General features: G+C 34.4%; 1 protein-coding gene across 1 annotated transcript in view; it reads right to left on the bottom strand.

Annotated features, from left to right (window-relative positions):
* The window catches only part of WSCD1 (WSC domain containing 1), a 349543-nt gene that overhangs the window by 189576 nt on the left and 139109 nt on the right, over window positions 1-20858 (bottom strand). Inside the window, 1 exon segment of the mRNA XM_053706293.1 lies at window positions 11978-12664. Coding sequence (XP_053562268.1) covers window positions 11978-12383 — 406 coding nt within the window. The 5' untranslated portion in view covers window positions 12384-12664.

Genomic DNA, 20858 nt, shown 5'->3' with positions numbered 1-20858 from the left:
TCCAAATCTGTCTGAGGCAAAACATTCCCTGAATCAAAAATTTCACCCTCAGACAGTAATTCCCTGATCCCCAACTCAGAGCACTGTGAGGGAACATTGGAAATAGCTAATAAAGCATCAGAGGATTCAGTATTAACATTAATACTTGAACTACTGCGTTTACCCTACAACACTGGTAATTTAGACAATACCTCTGCAAGGGTAGTTGACATAACTGCAGCCATCTCCTGCAGAGTAAAGGAATTAGACGCACTAGAAGTACTAGACTTTGCTGCTGCTAAGCCTGAAGGAAGTGCGCCAAAATAGGCTCCGCCCCTTAAGGTCAAAAGTCGGAGTAGGCCCAAACAACACCGCATGGGAATGCAGTTTTGCACTAAAGTAAAAATACACACACAATACAACTCTCAAGCATAAAACCAATAAGTTTTAAGTGCCAAAAATAAAAAAAACATAAAACATTGTTTTTTATATTGTCTCCCATGTCACATAATTCCCAAATATCAACTAATGATAAATATAATATAGGGACTCCAGTAACACCCCTCTTATTAAAATAGGTTTTACTGCTTACCCCATTCCCATACAGGGAAATAATGCCAGCCAGTTCTGATACACCAAGCCTCCTCAGAAAAAAAGGCTGCACATACCTTAATGCTGCTTGTAGCATGAAACCGGTCTCCACACTGAAGATGTCTCATGGTTACCTTCAGAAGTCTTGTGGGAACCAGCGTGGATCTTAGTTAAAAATGCTAAGATCATCAAACCTCAGGGCAGAAATCTTCTTCCATATCCCCCTGAGGAAAATAGTACACACCGGTACCATTTAAAATAAAAAATCTTCTTGATTGAAGAAACTAAATCTAACACCTCACTTTACAATGTCTTCCTAGTATAACACAGGCAAAGAGAATGACTGAGGGTGGAGGGGAAGGGAGGGGCTATATATACAGCTCTGCTGTGGTGCTCTTTGCCACTTCCTGTTAGCAGGAGGTTAATATCCCACAAGTAAGGATGAAATCCGTGGAGTAGTCATATCTTTGTAAAAGAAATTCATATTTAATAAAGTGTTATACTGTGTAAATATTTCATATTACAATATCCTGCACATAGCAGAATATATTCTAAGCATTTATAAATAGATATTCCTATATATCTTTATATCTATACCATGTATAATCTCATTTATATATATATATATATATATATATATATATATATATATATATATATATATATATATATATAGTAAACAATTTCCAGTTCAGCCCACCGATAGACAGCTCGCCTGGGTGCAATGATACAGCATCAAATAAGAAACAAGAGAATGCACTCTCAGGACTTCTTCAAAAAAACAATTTAATGGAACATTTTCGGGGTTCACAACCCCTTCATCAGCATACATAACAGACAAAATACAACTCATTTATAGTGTTTCATACAAATTAAATCACACCAACCTTAGTGCCTCTCCAAAAATGTGCGCCAATATTTCGAGCTTGGAACGCATCTTGCGTTCCACAGTGCTGTCCGAAACCGGAAGTTTCATTACGTCACTTCCGGTTTTCGGTCCCAATATACAATCATAAACTTATTCATAAACTTATTCAATCTACATGTTTGAACATTCTTATGTGACATACTAGTGTAGAGAACTTCATATAGACAAGCATGTGGAACATTGCCACAAATACCTAAAAATGTGTTAAATAAATATTGGATAGTGTTTGTGCATCGAGTTGGCATGGTGACAGTAACCAAGGTAATTGTATACAATGTAAATTACCCATGAGTGCCATTACCTGTGTTAAGTTTAGAACAAAATACCAACTGGACAGAACAAAGATTTTCTTAATGTGCAAAACAACATAAATTCATGCTGAATATGCTAATTACAATTAAAATAATAGTTGGACTATGTATCAGTACGTGTGGTTGGAATGACATTTTCTAAATACGAAACAAATGGAATGCTGCAAATATGGATGGAAAAAATTAGAGTGTGACACCAATATGATATATGGGTAACTTGGACCAACTGACAGTTGGCATGAATATTGCTTCAATCGATATGCGAACAGATAGATGCATATAGTGAGAGGAATATATAATGAAAGGAATAAGTGGGATATTGTAGGGCTGTACAAATTATAAGCTGTACAGCTGGGGCATCACATCGTGTTCATATATAGTAAATTTGGCCATCGGGCGGTTATAACATACATCAGCCCAAATATAGATGCAGATGAATATATATAATGGCTGGGAAGATATATAAGGGTGGTAACCTTATTTTGTATTTATAGCCTCAAGCATGGCAGCAAAGCCACCAATATAACAAGATAGAAAGGATAATGGTAATAAGGACATATAGCTCATATATACAGTCTCAACATCAGAAATTTCTCCAAGTGGGTATAGTAGTATTCATACTGTCACCATGCCAACTCCATGCCAACTCGATGCACAAACACTATCCAATATTTATTTAACACATTTTTAGGTATTTGTGGCAATGTTCCACATGTTTGTCTATATGAAGTTCTCTACACTAGTATGTCACATAAGAATGTTCAAACATGTAGATTGAATAAGTTTATGAATAAGTTTATGATTGTATATTGGGACCGAAAACCGGAAGTGATGTAATGAAACTTCCGGTTTCGGACAGCACTGTGGAACGCAAGATGCGTTCCAAGCTCGAAATATTGGCGCACTTTTTTGGAGAGGCACTAAGGTTGGTGTGATTTAATTTGTATGAAACACTATAAATTAGTTGTATTTTGTCTGTTATATATGCTGATGAAGGGGTTGTGAACCCCGAAAACGTTCCATTAAATTGGTTTTTTGAAGAAGTCCTGAGAGTGCATTCTCTTGTTTCTTTTATATATATATATATATATATATATATATATATATATATATATATATATATATATATTTGTACAAAAAAACATCAGATACAGTATATGTAGAAATATGTATTTCTGAATAAATAGAACATATTCTGCTATGTGAAGAACATTGGAATGTGAAATATTCATATTTTCATGTTGGGTTAGGGCACTTGAGAATATGCGATCGGGTTTGTGTGCGAGTAGGGTGTTTTTTTCCACTTTTTTTGCTCTGTTTACTTCTATGGGGGAAAATAAGTTTTGCGTTTGCGATATTCTAAGTTCGGCTTTTTAGGATTGTCGGGTTTACTTTCAACTTGTAATATGAGCGTTACCGTATGCACGCACAAAGCTTACTTCTAGCAGAGTTAACACTCGACAATAAGCGTTAAATAACGATCCACTTGTAATCTGGCCCTATGATCTCTAGTGCATCCAAAAATGTATTGAACATTACAAAAACTAACCAAATGTAAATAAGATTCTACTGAGGTACTCAGTATATCATATGTTATGCTAATGCATTTAATATAACTTAAGATATATATATATATATATATATATATATATCTGCTTTATATGTAAAATATCATTACATCTGTATTTTAAAGGGACACTGAACCCAAATTTTTCTTTCATGATTCAGATAGAGCATGCAATTTTAAGCAACTTTCTAATTTACTCCTATTATCAATTTTTCTACATTATCTTGCTATCTTTATTTGAAAAGCAAGAATGTACATTTAGAAGCCGTCCCATTTTTGGTTCACAACCTGGGTTGTCCTTGCTGATTGCACAGCACCAATAAACAAGTGCTGTCCAGGGTCTCAACCAAAAATTGTCTGGCTCCTTAGTATAGATGCCTTCTTTTTCAAATAAAGATAGCAAGAGAACGAAGAAAAATTGATAATAGGAGTAAATTAGAAAGTTGCTTACAATTGCATGCTCTATCTGAATTATGAAAGAAAAAATGTGGGTTTAGTGTCCCTTTAAGCATTGCTACTTGTGCCATACAATTTAAATAGTCAAGTTCTTAAATAGATTAGGATTTTTTTTTAACCAAATTTGTATTTATATTGTATCTGCCCAGGCTGTTTTGATTCTAACTGTTTGACAACGTACCATCTACGCCTCTGTCTGTATTATTTTTTATTTTCCTGCCTATTCTGTTGCTGTAGTTACTCCAGCTTTGCTGTATTTAAAGGGACAGTCAACACCAGAATTTTTGTTGTTTAAAAAGAAAGATAATCCCTTTATTACTCATTCCCCAGGTTTGCATAACCAACACTATGATAGAAATACACTTTTTACCTCTGTGATTACCTTGTATCTAAGCCTCTGCAAACTGCCCCCTAATTTCAGTTCTTTTGACAGACATCCATTTTAGCCAATCAGTGCTCACTCCTGGGTAACTTCACGTGCATGACCTCAATGTTATCTATATGAAACTCATGAACTAATGCCCTCTAGTGGTCAAAATACATGCAGATTAGAGGCAGTCTTCAAGTTCTAAGAAATTAGCATATGAACCTCCTAGTTTTAGCTTTCAACTAAGAATACCAAGAGAACAAAGCAAAATTGGTGATAAAAGTAAATTGGAAAGTTGTTTAAAATTACATTCTCTATTTAAATCATGCAAGTTTTTTTTGGACTTGACTGTCCCTTTAAGTACTAATATTCCTGGTGTGTTATGTTTAACAGAACAAATGTTCCATATTTCATGAGAGCAGCACACCAGTTAAGTTAACGGTAATTTGGTATGCAGTGAATCTGTACAGTACCTCTTAGTTTGTATCTCAATATTAATCTGTTTCTTTTGCATTGTAGGTTACTGATTTAAGCAATTTTAAAAGAGTTTAGTTTCCAATATGGTCCTTTCATTCTCTTACCCTTGTTTCCTACTTTTTTACTGTGAGTAAGATTTATCATTAATTATTTTGTATATTTGTGCCTAAATATACTCTTGAGAATGAATGACCTTATTTATTATTTCTGATTTAAAAATACCCCTAAAATTAGGCAAGTTTGACTAAAAAAATCTCCTACTCGGCTTGCGTTCGCCTAGGCGCACAGGAGCTCCACAAAAAACTGTTAAATTAGATTGTCTAAGTCATATTTGCTGTAGTACGCCTTATCAAATCAACTAGTAACTTAATTATCATTTTTTGCACCTATAGAGAACTTAATTTTCTCCTACAAATGTGTGCTTTGAAGTTCTCCATAAGTATTGTGGAGAACAGCATTAGAAATAATTTTGTTTGCGCTTGTGTTGTGTGCACATCATGGAATTCTTCTTAAAGCTAGCATTGCAAGGAGGAGCAGAAAGATTCCTTTTTTTAATAATATAACACTTAACTAATATGCTTTTTTTGTTATGGATATTACAATTAAAACGATAAGGTAACCTGTCTTACATGCAAGTCTAGACAATAATAGCATTTTCTGGAAGCGTGAACTGAACATTTTTCCTTTTTCAATAGTGACAGAAGCCATAAAAATATGTTCTGTAAAATGGTGCAAAAATAAGGTACAAATAAACTCAAAAAAGTAAATAACGTGTTTTGTTTTTATGGGTATTTCTGTAAGCAAAATTTACACATAACTAGCGATTTAGCATGTAGCTAGTTATGAGAAATATATAATTATGTTGCCTTAGTTCGTCTTTGGAAAAGCGCAATTTTTAAAAAAAATGTTGGTGCACAAAGGAGCGCTGAGGCAAACACAAAGGAGAATAAAAAGGAGAATTGTTATAGCATTTGATAAATCTTGCTCTGTGTGTTTAAACATGCAGTGTTCTAAAAAGAAAATTTAGTAAGAGAATTTGGTAAACATGGCCTCTCATTCATTGATTTCAGCTCTATAACATTTGTGAAATGACAGCATTTCCACCTGATGCTGGTGAACACACATGCCGGCTAGGAAAGAGGTTGCTCTTTGCTACATAAAAACACAGATATGACAATCATGTCTGATACAGAAGATAATGTGATTATTAGGTACACCAAATTATAAATAATAATATATCTAAATAAATAAGCCATAAGCCCTTAGCCTGTCAGTGCGTTGTAAAGCTTTAATTCATTGAAGCAAAATGTATGTCCTACAACTATTAACATTTTGGAAGAGCATAAGTGGTAACCATTATAATGAAGTAAATTTTATATATATATATATATATATATATATATATATGTATATACCTATGGAGACTTTAACACATGTGCTCTTTTAAATTTGTCTGCCAAATAAACACATTGTAAACTATAAGGTATAATATATAGCTACACAAATAAAAAACAATTTAGTAGGAAAAATAATTTTAAGACTCATTTCAATTAATCTTTTATTAGAAGACGAGGGGAGGAAATGGGAAAATAATTATTGTGTTTTTTTATATAATTTAAATGCAAATCTTATAAAAAGAAGGGAAACAAATTAGTGTTATTCATTATTTGATTTAAAAGCAAAATACCCATGGTAGTCAGGGGGTTAAGTGTAGCAAAGAAGAAGTCTATGACATATTTGATAAACTAGTTAATAAATCAAATTGTTCTCAAAGACATTTATTTTAACAATATAGCCAACGGTGCATTCAAATTCTGCTTTAATAAACTGAAAATTGTTTAGCTGTAGCTTTAAAAATAGCATCAAATGATCCTTGACAGTGGTGCTTCAAAATAAATGGCGCTTAAATTGATAAAAATGTATATCTAAGATACAATATTTCTATCATATCTACTGGAGCAAAAAGCTGCATTTTTTCATGTTATGTGTATCATAGAAAAGCAAATATATTTCAATCTATTAACATAATTCAACTATCTGAACTATATGCTAGAGAACATTTTTTGTTTCACTCTTATGAGTAATAATGCCATTGTCTTATGTCTATGTTTACAATATTGATTACTATTCTAAACATTTTGGGCTCCATGTACTAAGCAGTCAGCGAGCTACCCGCAACAAATCTCGCGTCAAAATTCGCAAACTGATATGTACAAAGCCGTCAATTATGTTAAAACTCGCATCTTTAAAATTGCGAGCGTACTTATCTGCCAAACCTCGCTACCGCTCCATTTTTCACTGTAATTAGACACATTTGACCACCAACTCGCCAAAAACGAATGTACTAAAAAATCTATTTGTCCGCTCGCTACAATTTCCGCTCCCACCTCGTTATTTTTGCCTCGCCACCTTTTAGGTGGCGGGCAAGGTACAAAACAATAGGAAAGTCAATCTAGACGCCAGTCTAGACATATATAAAAGGCAGTAATATCAGCATTGTACAGCATAACTGGCGTCTAATTTGTCTCTCATTTCCATGTACATAAATTGCGCCAAATTTGTCGACTGTAATTAAAGAGTAATCTATATTTTAAATTTGTATTGTATAGTTGTCAATCTTTATAATTATTTTTATATTAATATTTATATATTATCAGATCCAGATGAAGCCATATCCAAATTGTAAATAAATATTACAAAAATAACGCTGTTATCACTCTTCAAAAAATTTAGAACAATAATAAAGTTGTTTAGATAAGTTGAACTTTTATAGGAGCAAAATTCTATTCCCGCGACTACTATGATGTTCGTGACACCTTGCATGTCACGTGTTAATAATTGGCCAGACAATTCAACTGAAAGTTAAAAGTACATCAGCTTAGTCGCGGCGAGCGAGACGTCAAATTTATCAATAATCCGCCACTGCTCGCGGCGGGCTAGACTTGTCTATTTATTGGGGGATTATTAGTACATAGTGACAGCGGACACCATTTCGCCCGTGGCGAGTAACGGCGAGTTTATCCGCGTCTAAAATGACGGATGAATTGACGGCTTAGTACATGGAGCCCTTAGAAAGGCTTTTAATCAATGTATCCACAAATTTCCCATAAAGTGACATTGGAGTTATAAATTAACTTTAATTTATCAAATTTCTAGGATTGCAGGTTAGGGAAACTATTTGTTCTTCATGCATATTTCAAATTTAGCCTTTCCTTTTTCTGGAGCCTCCAGCCAGACCCAGTTACCCAGCTTTTTTTGTCAAAAATATTCTGTGGACATTGCAGCCAATTTGAGTATGTGTCACAACACTCTTGAGTACTGAGAGTGATATAGCCCACATATTTCCTGAAAGCACAACTAATGATATATAGCATTATTAAATACATTGTTGCAAGCAATGATGCCATTTAGGGCTTGATTTATCAATCATTTGGGGAATTCTCCTTTCTGTTCTCCTATCAGTTTTTTCTCTATAGGAGCTGAGCAGAAATAATGATAAATTTCTCCAGTCGGCTTAGTATCTTCTCCTTATTTATCACTAAAAATAAGCAACTATTCTCCATGTCAATCATATATAAACCAATAGAAATATGTATACAGCCTTCCTAGTAGCTTTGTTAATGCCCCTCTTCAGCAAACTTTCATATAAGAAAATAGATCTACATTTTCATTGTTTCAGTGCTTCAAATTTAGAGGTTTTTTATATCTTATTTTTATGCCACAATAGATATAATTTTTGTGCTCTGTTATATATTATTTTGGTGCTCCATTATAAATATTTTTTTCACTCCATCATAAATTATTATTGCGCTCCAATAACCATTATTATTGTGCTTTGTTATAGATAATTTTTGCACCTTGTAGAGCCTTTTTTGTGTAACTGCTTCTACAACTGGTAGAGAATAGATTTCTAATGCTGTTCTCCACTGTAGCTATGGAGAACTTTAATGCAGGAACTTGCAGGAGAACTTTCAGTCCTCCACAGGAGAATATAAATGATAAATTTGTAAGTAGGAGAATTATTTGGAGAATTATATGAAATACGACTAAAAAGATCTAATTTAACCTTTATTTTGGAGAACATGTTCTCCAAGGAGAGTGAAAACAGAGTCGGAGAATTTTACAGTCGAACTTGCCCAATTTTAGGTGCATTTTTGAATGATAAATAGGAGAATTATTTCTCATGAGAACTTTTAGGAGAAAATTTAGGAGAATATGAATGATAAATGAATGATAAAATCGAGCCCTTAGGGCTCCATTTATCAATCATTTGGGGAATTCTAACAGAAAATTTGAAGAGAGGTTAAGGGAACCTGATCTTCAAAAAAAGACTACATAAACAGCACTCCAAGGGTTATGAATTTAGATACAAGGATTGTATTTAATATAATAAAGTCTAGTGTGCATAGGGAACTTAACAGATTATTAAACACTATATGTGCAGGAGGGTGTGCAGATTAAAACATAACTTTTATTGTACACAAAATGTGAAATAAAACTGGAAACACTATTAAAAACACTCTTAGGTTTTCTCTTTAGATGCATGTAAATTCATCACCAATAGTAATCATATGCATATAGGGCTTGGTCTCACTTGATGGACCTAAATTGGTATGTGTTAATATTATAACTTAATTGTGTCAACAACCTGCTGTGATACACTAAATAGAACTGGTTATAAATAAGATGGTTCCCTACAGATGACTTGGCTGAAACCGAGGCCTGTGTGACCACGTCCCCGAGGTTATCTTATAAACAGTAATTGTAAGCAGAACTATTTATAGATAATAGGCCAGTCTTATGCTGAAAGAAATTGTACTCTGCACACTGTATATATCATGTGAAACTTAAGTGAATATTACCTTGAAATAATCGTAGTTAAATACCACTCACAATGTGTCAAGTTCGATTACACTAATCCCCACATAACAGTGTTATAGAGTTGCTACATTAATACAGCAGCAGCTAGATGATTACAATTAAAGTGGGCGGTTTGTAACTACGAACTGTATGGATATTAAATATCAGTATGCCTTTAATGTTCAAAGAATGTACTCGAGTATGTGAAAAGGCTGTATGCTTTTTATATCGATTCAGGTAATTTGTATCCGAAACTTGCGCAATTAATACATTGATGCCTCACATACGGTCACCCTTACACAAGGGGTTAATTCTATGCAAGGCTATGTTAGATGTTAAGCGTATCATTGCTTTATACAATTATAATTCATAGATACCCCATATATTTTTAAAAAAGTTATTGGTTAATGATTCTCAAATCAATAGTGTGTATTGAATGTTGCTAATATCGGCAACAGTGGTACAGAATATCGGGGTCTTTTTTTCCCTCCCTTACTCGTAGCAGGTGTCAATTATTAAGTTACTACCTACGTGCTGAACTTGCTGAATAACTGTGTCGGCATTGAGTGGATTACAAAACCAATCTATACTTCTCTATCTTAACAGTGATACATACGTTAACAGTTAAGTGCACTTAATGTGCAGAGATGTAACAGAGCTCCGGTTAGAGCCAATAGTGTTTTCATGTATTACTTTCTTTTTTTCATTAGTACTATAATCATTAGTTAAGTCTCCGTACAAACACCGGTTAGAGCCAATCGTATCTGCCTAAAATACTGTCAGTTAAGCCAATAATTTGATGCCAAGTCAAGATTGTATATTAAGTAACATTGTTGAGAACTTTCCCTAAGCAGGGTAATTAAAAGACACAAAGTCTGCTAATAATCAAAGTATTAAAAGCACACTCTGCAATATAACAGCTGAACAGCTATGGCTGACTGTAGCAGCCTTCTGGTAATGCGTACAATGTGAAATTACATCAGAGAAGTAGCCTAAGGCTGTCTAAAACACAGGAGCTCCAGGACTCCTCACCAGTACCCTAACTACCCTGACATGTTTTGCCTTAACAACTTTTTACATAGCACCTTACATAATCCACTATACTGGTAGTGGATATTATTAGTAACATAAGGGTTTACGTTACTTTTAGTTATTTGTAGTGCCATTCGTCCCTTTCTCTTTGATTTGAGGAATTCTCCCTTCTGTTCTCCTATCAGTTCTCCACAGCTCTCCTTAGGAGAGGCGCACATGTGCGCCCATATTCATCATAAAAAGTAGTTTTTTCTCCATGGGAGAGCTGAGGAGGACTGGGGAGAACTAATGATAAATTTCTCCAGTCGGATTAGTATCTTCTTATTATTTATCACTAAAAATAAGCAACTATTCTCCATGTCAATCATATATAAACCAATATAAATCTTTATATAGCCTTCCTAGTAGCTTTGCTAACGCCCCTCTTCAGCAAACTTTCATATATGAAAATATATCTACATTTTCATTGTTTTTGTGCTTCAATTTTAGCGCTTTTTTATATCTTATTTTTATGCCCCAATAGATATCATATATATTATTCTGGTGCTCCATTATATATATTTTTTTACTCCATCATAAATTATTATTTGCACTCCAATAACCATTATTATTGTGCTTTGTTATAGATAATTTTTGCACCTTGTAGAGCCCTTTTTTGTGTGTAACTGCTTCTATAACTGGTAGAGAATATATTTCTAATGCTGTTCTCCACTTTAGCTATGGAGAACTTTAAGGTAGGAACTTGCAGGAGAACTTTCAGTATTCTACAGGAGAATATAAATGATACATTTGTAACTAACTAAGAATTATTAGGAGAACCATATGAAATGTGACTAAAAAGATCTAATTTAACCCTTTTTTGGAGAACATGTTCTCCAAGGAGAGTTAGAACAGAGTAGGGGAATTTTACAGTCGAACTTGCCCAATTTTAGAATTTTTTTTGATGATAAATAGGAGAATTATTTCTCATGAGAACTTTTAGGAGAAAATATAGGAGAACTGGAATGATAAATAGAGCCCTTAGTGTCCAAGACATGTTCTTACTACTCTCATGGGAAATAACTAAGGATATGAAGAAAAAAAAGAGTATGATATGAAGAAAATGGGTAAATATGATAAAAGAAATAGATTGGAAACCTTTATTAAAATTGTACACCCCATCTGAATTATGAAAGTTTATTTTTTTACTCCCATGTTACTTTAAATATTAACAGTATTCCTTTAACTAATTAAATAAATTGATAGAATGCCATAGAAATGAAAGTCTAAATTACCCAAGCTGAATGCAATGTTTTGCACAGCAAACTTACAGACTGGAAAAGAGCAAATGTCTCCTAAGTGACTCCTAAAAAATTGGGTGCTCATGTAAATAGTTAAATCCATTGTATTAAAAAAGATATTAGACTTACCTTTGCTGACTATGGTTTGCTTCATTAGTTTAGGATCTGTGCCATGTGCAGTTTGTCGATCATTGATGAAGTTGAGGAACCATCTTCTTCTCCATCTTCTTCTAAGTGGCTGATCAATTAGAGCATATCTTTCATCAGTTACCAGTTTGGAATGTACGTTTACATCCATCTTTCCTTTTTGTTTCCAAAATTGGTTCTTTTCTACCCTCTGATCAAAGTAATGATCACCAGTAGCTGAGTTGTCAGTTTGTGAACCTTGATCACCTCGGCTGCTTTGCTGAATTACCAAATAAGACCTTTGTAAAAGTAGTAGACTCCCTGCCATAAGGTAAGCAACAGTGAGAAAAAACAGGAAAAACTGGGCCCGCCGTAAAAATTTCTGTAGACTAAAAAAAGGTTTGGCCATGCCCCTCTTTAAAACGAAAAAAAAAAAAGGAAAACAAAAGAAAAAGAAAGAAAAATGTGGGGAAAAGTGTAACCTCCCCACAAATGAGTTCTACAATAACCAGTTCAGATTATAAAACATCATCCAAAGAACTAATTTCTAGGCCATTCTAAGTTCCCATGTGACACAAGAACATTATAGCTGCGTTGTCATATGATATTTCTTTTGTAAATCCAGTGAAATAAATTGGTTTAAGCGCTCCATTATTTGTGTTTGTTTGAAGATCTATCTTTTTAGGTAACCTGAAAAAGCAGGGAAATGTAAAAATAAACATCTGTGTCATACCTTTCCATTTAGGGCTGTAAAACCCATTACCGAAAATAAAATAAAAAGGACATAGCCCGTAGACAGACTTGAAAGACATAAATATAAGATGCAAAGAAGGCACATGGCTAACATAAACGCGTGAAATATGAAGGTGTAAAGCTTGTAAAGCAAAAATGCCCAGTTATCAGTAAGTATGTACACAAATGTATCAGTGTGCCCTTTTTTAGTTTAGGATCCTACTTTGCAATGTTAACATGTTATATTATTGCTACTTGCTTGCACACAATCTATTTTATATAATTGTAGAGCAGAATATACTAGCACAAGATTTACTTGAACATTTGTTTTTTAATTGAAAGCCATAATATCAAACTGGCTGAAGATAAAATATAACTCATACAATTAACAGTTCCTCACTTACAAAGCAACTATATACCAGTGTTTATCAACTTCGCTTCTTAAGTACCCTAATTGGTCAGATTTAAATGATTTCCCTAGCTGACTATACATAATTTAATCATGATTGTGTTATTAAATAGCCCAAGAAGAGAAATACATAATATCACGCCTCTTAAGGGCGCCTAAGAACTGGAATTAAAAAGGGTTACTCTAAACCACCACAATAAACTCTATTACTAGCTGTAACATAAGTATTACAGTATTACAAATGGATTTTTACAATTTAATAAGATGTTTTAAAAATGTATTTTGCTTTAAAAACATTTGTTTGTTTTTTTGGGGGTTTTTTTTGTTGTTTTTTGAGGTGATAGGCTTTAAATCTCTCCCATGCTTAGTACACATGTTAAGAAATGCAATAGTTTAATTTTTTCATTAAAATGTAATCAAACCACAATTCTTAATAATGAAAAATTTGAACATTAAAACATGAGCGCTACATATCGGTGTTTAGATGATCTAAAAATGTTAATTAAAAATTAACAAAAAAGTATGACTGAACTTGCTATGAAACTCTAAGAAACTGCTATCAAACACAGTCACAGTACAGTCAACAGTAGAGATTAATAAATTGGCTGCTATTTTACTTTCATTTTGGCCTGCAAACATTTCTGTTTTTAGTTTTGTATTTTTAGAGTTTTTCCTGTCAATTTGAGAACAGGATTTCCAGATTTTTTTTAGATTTAACACATATGTAATTTACACAAGCAAATTCATTCAAACAGATCCAGTTAGAATCTGACAGATCCAGTAAAGAATTTGAATGCCTTTTGTAAGCAAATCAAACATATCAACTTCAAAGCTTGAAACTCTAAAATACTGGAATCTAATAAGTTAAAAATAATACAAGAAAATTAACAAGATTTATAAGTGATGCTCAAAATAACACTTAAACACAGCTTTCAAAGTAACCTAAATGCAATAAAATGTATTAAACTATGCAGATTATAAACACATTATGAAAATGCATATTATCAAGTTACCATACTTGGTCATGCAAGACTCTCCTACATACAAGATGCAGAAAAAAACTAAAGGCAAAATTGTATTAAAAAAAAAAATCTTTAAGGGTTTGTTTTAAAATATAACATTTCCCATGTTTCAGTTTTTTTAATTTTTATATTTCCAATCAAAAAATTAGTAAACAGAAATGTAATGAATCAATCATAAAACAATTCTATCTAAATCAGAAAGTTGGTGTAGTAGGCCAATAAAATATTGTGATTTTAATAATCAAAATAAAAATGTCTGCCATGTTTCAGAATTCTTAGAAATTTTCAATGACTTACATGTGCAATAGAATACATTGGTTTATTAAGACTATATGGTTGAATATACTTTTGATTTGACTTTATTATATATCAACTTTCTTTATACAATTGTTTTGGTCTTTTGACTGTTAAATGCATGTTTTTTTTCTTAATCAAATGATCTCAAGAGCATGCCCATATTAATGGGCTGAGCTTGCAGAATTGGCAAACCTCCTAATTGTATCTCTGTATACATTAAAGGACAATTATAGTAAAAACTGACATGCTGTAATCCATTAGAGCATGTCATTTTAAGACTATTGACCCTAGACCACTGTATGTGTAAATAGGACTCGCAAATCACTGCTGCTCCTGAGTGGAATATGCAGCTGATCCAATCAGCAGTGCTAGTTACATGATTCAGATATGGAGCTAGTTAAACGCACAGAAGTCTAGGGTTGAGTCTTGAGAAAGGTCAGTGTATGACCGAAACGCATTGACTGGTAAGGAGCTTTCTGAAATGTGCTTTTAAAAAAACAATCTACACTATTATTGATTTCTTTTGGCAGAAGGAATCATTTCTGAACCATTTCTGAACCTACGCCAACCGCAACCACTATCCTCGCTTAAGAAAATATCTACACATAGAATATGGGAACCGATTTGTGACACATATTACAAACTTTGGGAATATTTGCACTTTTTGGAACAAACTTTTTGTATCTGTCTTCAAGTTTTAAATCATCTCTATCTGTGAACCTCACCTTTTTGCTTTTCGTCATCTTTTTGGAAAATTGTGTTAGGAAAGACTGTTGTGCATTTTTATATTGCTGTGTTTTTTAAATTTCCGCACCACCTTATCCCCCCTTTTTTTCGGATTTTACAAACTGACACTGTTTGGAGATTATTTATTCTTTTGCACCTTCTGCAACGTTTTTTACGCAGCTGCACATTTTTAACCATTCTTTACTGTTTTTGTATTTCACACACGATTTATATTGTTACAATTTCAACAATTGCCTATACTATTTTTGGAGGTTTTGTCACTGTATTATAGATCTAATTCACCACAGTCACCCATCTTGCTACCTATTCATTTAGGATCGATCGTCCCAGCTCAAGTATCTAGAGGTATATACCCTATCACACACTATCACGGATTAATTAAATTTTAATTTTTTTAATTTGCTTAGTACACCTCCCCGGTTATGAGTACCAGTTCATTTATTTAATACTGAGACATCAGAAACCAAACCACCCCCCTTTTTTGCCTTGCATCAATATCACACAGATTGAGCTGACTATATACCACACACAACCCCATACTTATCTCCCTTTTCCAAACCAGCCACCATGTTCATTTAGGTTAGAGATCTCTTATCCTACGCCTGAATTAGTTTTGGTTACCATTGTTTCTAGTGATTCAAATTGATACTTACCTTTGTTGTTATATGCACTGACTCTTTTAGTATATGTATCGTCAATTTTAACGTGAGTCACACCATCAAGTACAAGCCTATTTTAATCTGTCTGATGTTTTAATTATCTGTTGTTTTAATTATCTATTGTTAATACATGGATCCATAAGTTTTTTATATTGTACCCACTTCTTGTACCGCATAAAATATTGAATTTGCTGTTAATTTAAATAAATTGTAATTATTTTTAAAACTATTTGCAGAGTTTTATACATAATTTCATTTAGAGCCAGCCTTCATTAGTTGGTGCTCTGATGTATTTCTGATTTTCCTATATCAGCAGTGCTAGTTACATGATTCAGATATGGAGCTAGTTAAATGCACAGAAGTCTAGGGTTGATAGTCTTAAAACTACATGCACTAATGGATTGAATCATTATTTGCCTATTTTGACCCTTTAAAGCCTCTTTATCGTATCTCTGACTATACATAACACTCAATACTTACAATTGAAAATACAATGTTTAATGCCTATTCCTTCCACTGGAAACTTAATTGTTGTTTGCTGCCTCTCTATAGAGTATACTGAAATAACATAATTTATGTAAGAACTTACCTGATAAATTCATTTCTTTCATATTAGCAAGAGTCCATGAGCTAGTGACGTATGGGATATACATTCCTACCAGGAGGGGCAAGTTTCCCAAACCTCAAAATGCCTATAAATACACCCCTCACCACACCCACAAATCAGTTTAACGAATAGCCAAGAAGTGGGGTGATAAGAAAAAAGTGCGAAGCATAAATATAAGGAATTGGAATAATTGTGCTTTATACAAAAAAAATCATAACCACCACAAAAAAAGGGTGGGCCTCATGGACTCTTGCTAATATGAAAGAAATGAATTTATCAGGTAAGTTCTTACATAAATTATGTTTTCTTTCATGTAATTAGCAAGAGTCCATGAGCTAGTGACGTATGGGATAATGACTACCCAAGATGTGGATCTTCCACGCAAGAGTCACTAGAGAGGGAGGGATAAAATAAAGACAGCCAATTCCGCTGAAAAAAATCCACACCCAAAAATAAAGTTTAAATCTTATACAGAAAAAAACTGAAAATATAAGCAGAAGATTCAAACTGAAACAGCTGCCTGAAGTACTTTTCTACCAAAGACAGCTTCAGAAGAAGAAAACACATCAAAATGGTAGAATTTAGTAAAAGTATGCAAAGAAGACCAAGTTGCTCCTTTGCAAATCTGATCAACCGAAGCTTCATTCCTAAATGCCCAGGAAGTAGAAACTGACCTAGTAGAATGAGCTGTAATCCTTTGAGGCGGAGTTTTACCCGACTCAACATAAGCATGATGAATTAAAGATTTGAACCAAGATGCCAAAGAAATGGCAGAGGCCTTCTGACCTTTCCTAGAACCGGAAAAGATAACAAATAGACTAGAAGTCTTTCGGAAATTCTTAGTAGCTTCAACATAATATTTCAAAGCTCTAACTACATCCAAAGAATGCAATGATTTCTCCTTATAATTCTTAGGATTAGGACATAATGAAGGAACCACAATTTCTCTACTAATGTTGTTGGAATTCACAACCTTAGGTAAAAATTTAAAAGAAGTTCGCAACACCGCCTTATCCTGGTGAAAAATCAGAAAAGGAGACTCACAAGAAAGAGCAGATAATTCAGAAACTCTTCTGGCAGAAGAGATGGCCAAAAGGAACAAAACTTTCCAAGAAAGTAATTTAATGTCCAATGAATGCATAAGTTCAAACGGAAGAACTTGAAGAGCCCTCAGAACCAAATTCAAACTCCAAGGAGGAGAAATTGACTTAATGACAGGTTTTATACGAACCAAAGCTTGTACAAAACAATGAATATCAGGAAGATTAGCAATCTTTCTGTGAAAAAGAACAGAAAGAGCAGAGATTTGTCCTTTCAAGGAACTTGCAGACAAACCTTTATCCAAACCATTCTGAAGAAACTGTAAAATTCTCGGAATTCTAAAAGAATGCCAGAAAAAATGATGAGAAAGACACCAAGAAATATAAGTCTTCCAGACTCTATAATATATCTCCCTAGATACAGATTTACGAGCCTGTAACATAGTATTAATCACAGAGTCAGAGAAACCTCCTTGACTAAGAATCAAGCGTTCAATCTCCATACCTTTAAATTTAAGGATTTGAGATCCTGATGGAAAAAAGGACCTTGCGACAGAAGGTCTGGCCTTAACGGAAGAGTCCACGGTTGGCAAGAGGCCATCCGGACAAGATCCGCATACCAAAACCTGTGAGGCCATGTTGGAGCTACCAGCAGAACAAACGAGCATTCCTTCAGAATCTTGGAGATTACTCTTGGAAGAAGAACAAGAGGCGGAAAGATATAGGCAGGATGATACTTCCAAGGAAGTGACAATGCATCCACTGCTACCACTTGAGGATCCCTGGATCTGGACAGATACCTGGGAAGTTTCTTGTTTAGATGAGAGGCCATCAAATCTATTTCTGGAAGTCCCCACATTTGAACAATCTGAAGAAATACTTCTGGGTGAAGAGACCATTCGCCCGGATGTAACGTTTGGCGACTGAGATAATCCGCTTCCCAATTGTCTATACCTGGGAAATGAGCCGCAGAAACTAGACAGGAGCTGGATTCCGCCCATACCAGAATTCGAGATACTTCTTTCATAGCCAGAGGACTGCGAGTCCCTCCTTGATGATTGATGTATGCCACAGTTGTGACATTGTCTGTCTGAAAACAAATGAACGATTCTCTCTTTAGAAGAGGCCAAGACTGAAGAGCTCTGAAAATTGCATGGAGTTCCAAAATATTGATTGGTAATCTCACCTCCTGAGATTCCCAAACCCCTTGTGCTGTCAGAGACCCCCACACCGCTCCCCAACCTGTAAGACTTGCATCTGTTGAAATTACAGTCCAGGTCGGAAGAACAAAAGAAGCCCCCTGAACTAAACGATGGTGATCTGTCCACCACGTCAGAGAGTGTCGTACAATCGGTTTTAAAGATATTAATTGAGATATCTTTGTGTAATCCCTGCACCACTGGTTCAGCATACAGAGCTGAAGAGGCCGCATGTGAAAACGAGCAAAGGGGATTGCGTCCGATGCAGCAGTCATAAGACCTAGAATTTCCATGCATAAGGCTACTGAAGGGAATGATTGTGACTGAAGGTTTCGACAAGCTGATATCAATTTTAGACGTCTCTTGTCTGTCAAAGATAGAGTCATGGACACTGAATATATCTGGAAACCTAAAAAGGTTACCTGTGTCTGAGGAATCAATGAACTTTTTGGTAAATTGATCCTCCAACCATGATGTTGAAGAAACAACACAAGTCGATTCGTATGAGATTCTGCTAAATGTGAAGACTGAGCAAGTACCAAGATATCGTCCAAATAAGGAAATACCACAATACCCTGTTCTCTGATTACAGACAGAAGGGCACCGAGAACCTTTGTAAAAATTCTTGGAGCTGTAGCTAGGCCAAACGGCAGAGCCACAAACTGGTAATGCTTGTCTAGGAAAGAGAATCTCAGAAACTGATAGTGATCTGGATGAATCGGAATATGCAGATATGCATCCTGTAAATCTATTGTAGACATATAATGCCCTTGCTGAACAAAAGGCAGGATAGTCCTTACAGTTACCATTTTGAATGTTGGTATCCTTACATAACGATTCAATATTTTTAGATCCAGAACTGGTCTGATGGAATTCTTCTTCTTTGGTACAATGAAGAGATTTGAATAAAACCCCATTCCCTGTTCCAGAACTGGAACTGGCATAATTACTCCAGCCAACTCTAGATCTGAAACACATTTCAGAAATGCTTGAGCCTTCGCTGGGTTTACTGGGACACGGGAAAGAAAAAATCTCTTTGCAGGAGGCCTTATCTTGAAGCCAATTCTGTACCCTTCTGAAACAATGTTCTGAATCCAAAGATTGTGAACGGAATTGATCCAAATTTCTTTGAAAAAACGTAATCTGCCCCCTACCAGCTGAGCTGGAATGAGGGCCGCACCTTCATGTGGACTTAGGAGCTGGCTTTGATTTTCTAAAAGGCTTGGATTTATCCCAGACTGGAGATGGTTTCCAAACTGATACCGCTCCTGAGGATGAAGGATCAGGTTTTTGTTCCTTGTTGTGACGAAAGGAACGAAAATGATTATTAGACCTAAATTTACCTTAGATTTTTTTTATCCTGTGGTAAAAAAGTTCCTTTCCCTCCAGTAACAGTTGAGATAATAGAATCCAACTGAGAACCAAACAATTTATTACCCTGGAAAGAAAGGGAAAGCAGAGTAGACTTAGAAGACATATCAGCATTCCAAGTTTTAAGCCATAAAGCTCTTCTAGCTAAAATAGCTAGAGACATATACCTGACATCAACTCTAATGATATCAAAGATGGCATCACAAATAAAGTTATTAGCATGTTGAAGAAGAATAATAATGCTATGAGAATTATGATCTGTTACTTGTTGCGCTAAAGCTTCTAACCAAAAAGTTGAAGCTGCAGCAACATCCGCTAAAGATATAGCAGGTCTAAGAAGATTACCTGAACACAAGTAAGCTTTTCTTAGAAAGGATTCAATTTTCCTATCTAAAGGATCCTTAAAAGAAGTACCATCTGCCGTAGGAATAGTAGTACGCTTAGCAAGAGTAGAGACAGCCCCATCAACCTTAGGGATTTTGTCCCAAAACTCTAATCTGTCAGATGGCACAGGATATAATTGCTTAAAACATTTAGAAGGAGTAAATGAATTACCCAAATTATTCCATTCCCTGGAAATTATTTCAGAAATAGCACCAGGGACAGGAAAAACTTCTGGAATAACTACAGGAGATTTAAAAACCTTATCTAAACATTTAGATTTAGTATCAAGAGGACCAGAATCCTCAATTTCTAATGCAATTAGGACTTCTTTAAGTAAAGAACGAATAAATTCCATTTTAAATAAATATGAAGATTTATCAGCATCAACCTCTGAGACAGAATCCTCTGAACCAGAAG

This window comes from Bombina bombina, chromosome 3 (genome assembly GCF_027579735.1).
Source record: "Bombina bombina isolate aBomBom1 chromosome 3, aBomBom1.pri, whole genome shotgun sequence".
Taxonomy (NCBI): domain Eukaryota; kingdom Metazoa; phylum Chordata; class Amphibia; order Anura; family Bombinatoridae; genus Bombina; species Bombina bombina.
Note: the sequence above shows the minus strand (reverse complement) of the source record. Positions and strands in the feature narration are given on the sequence as shown.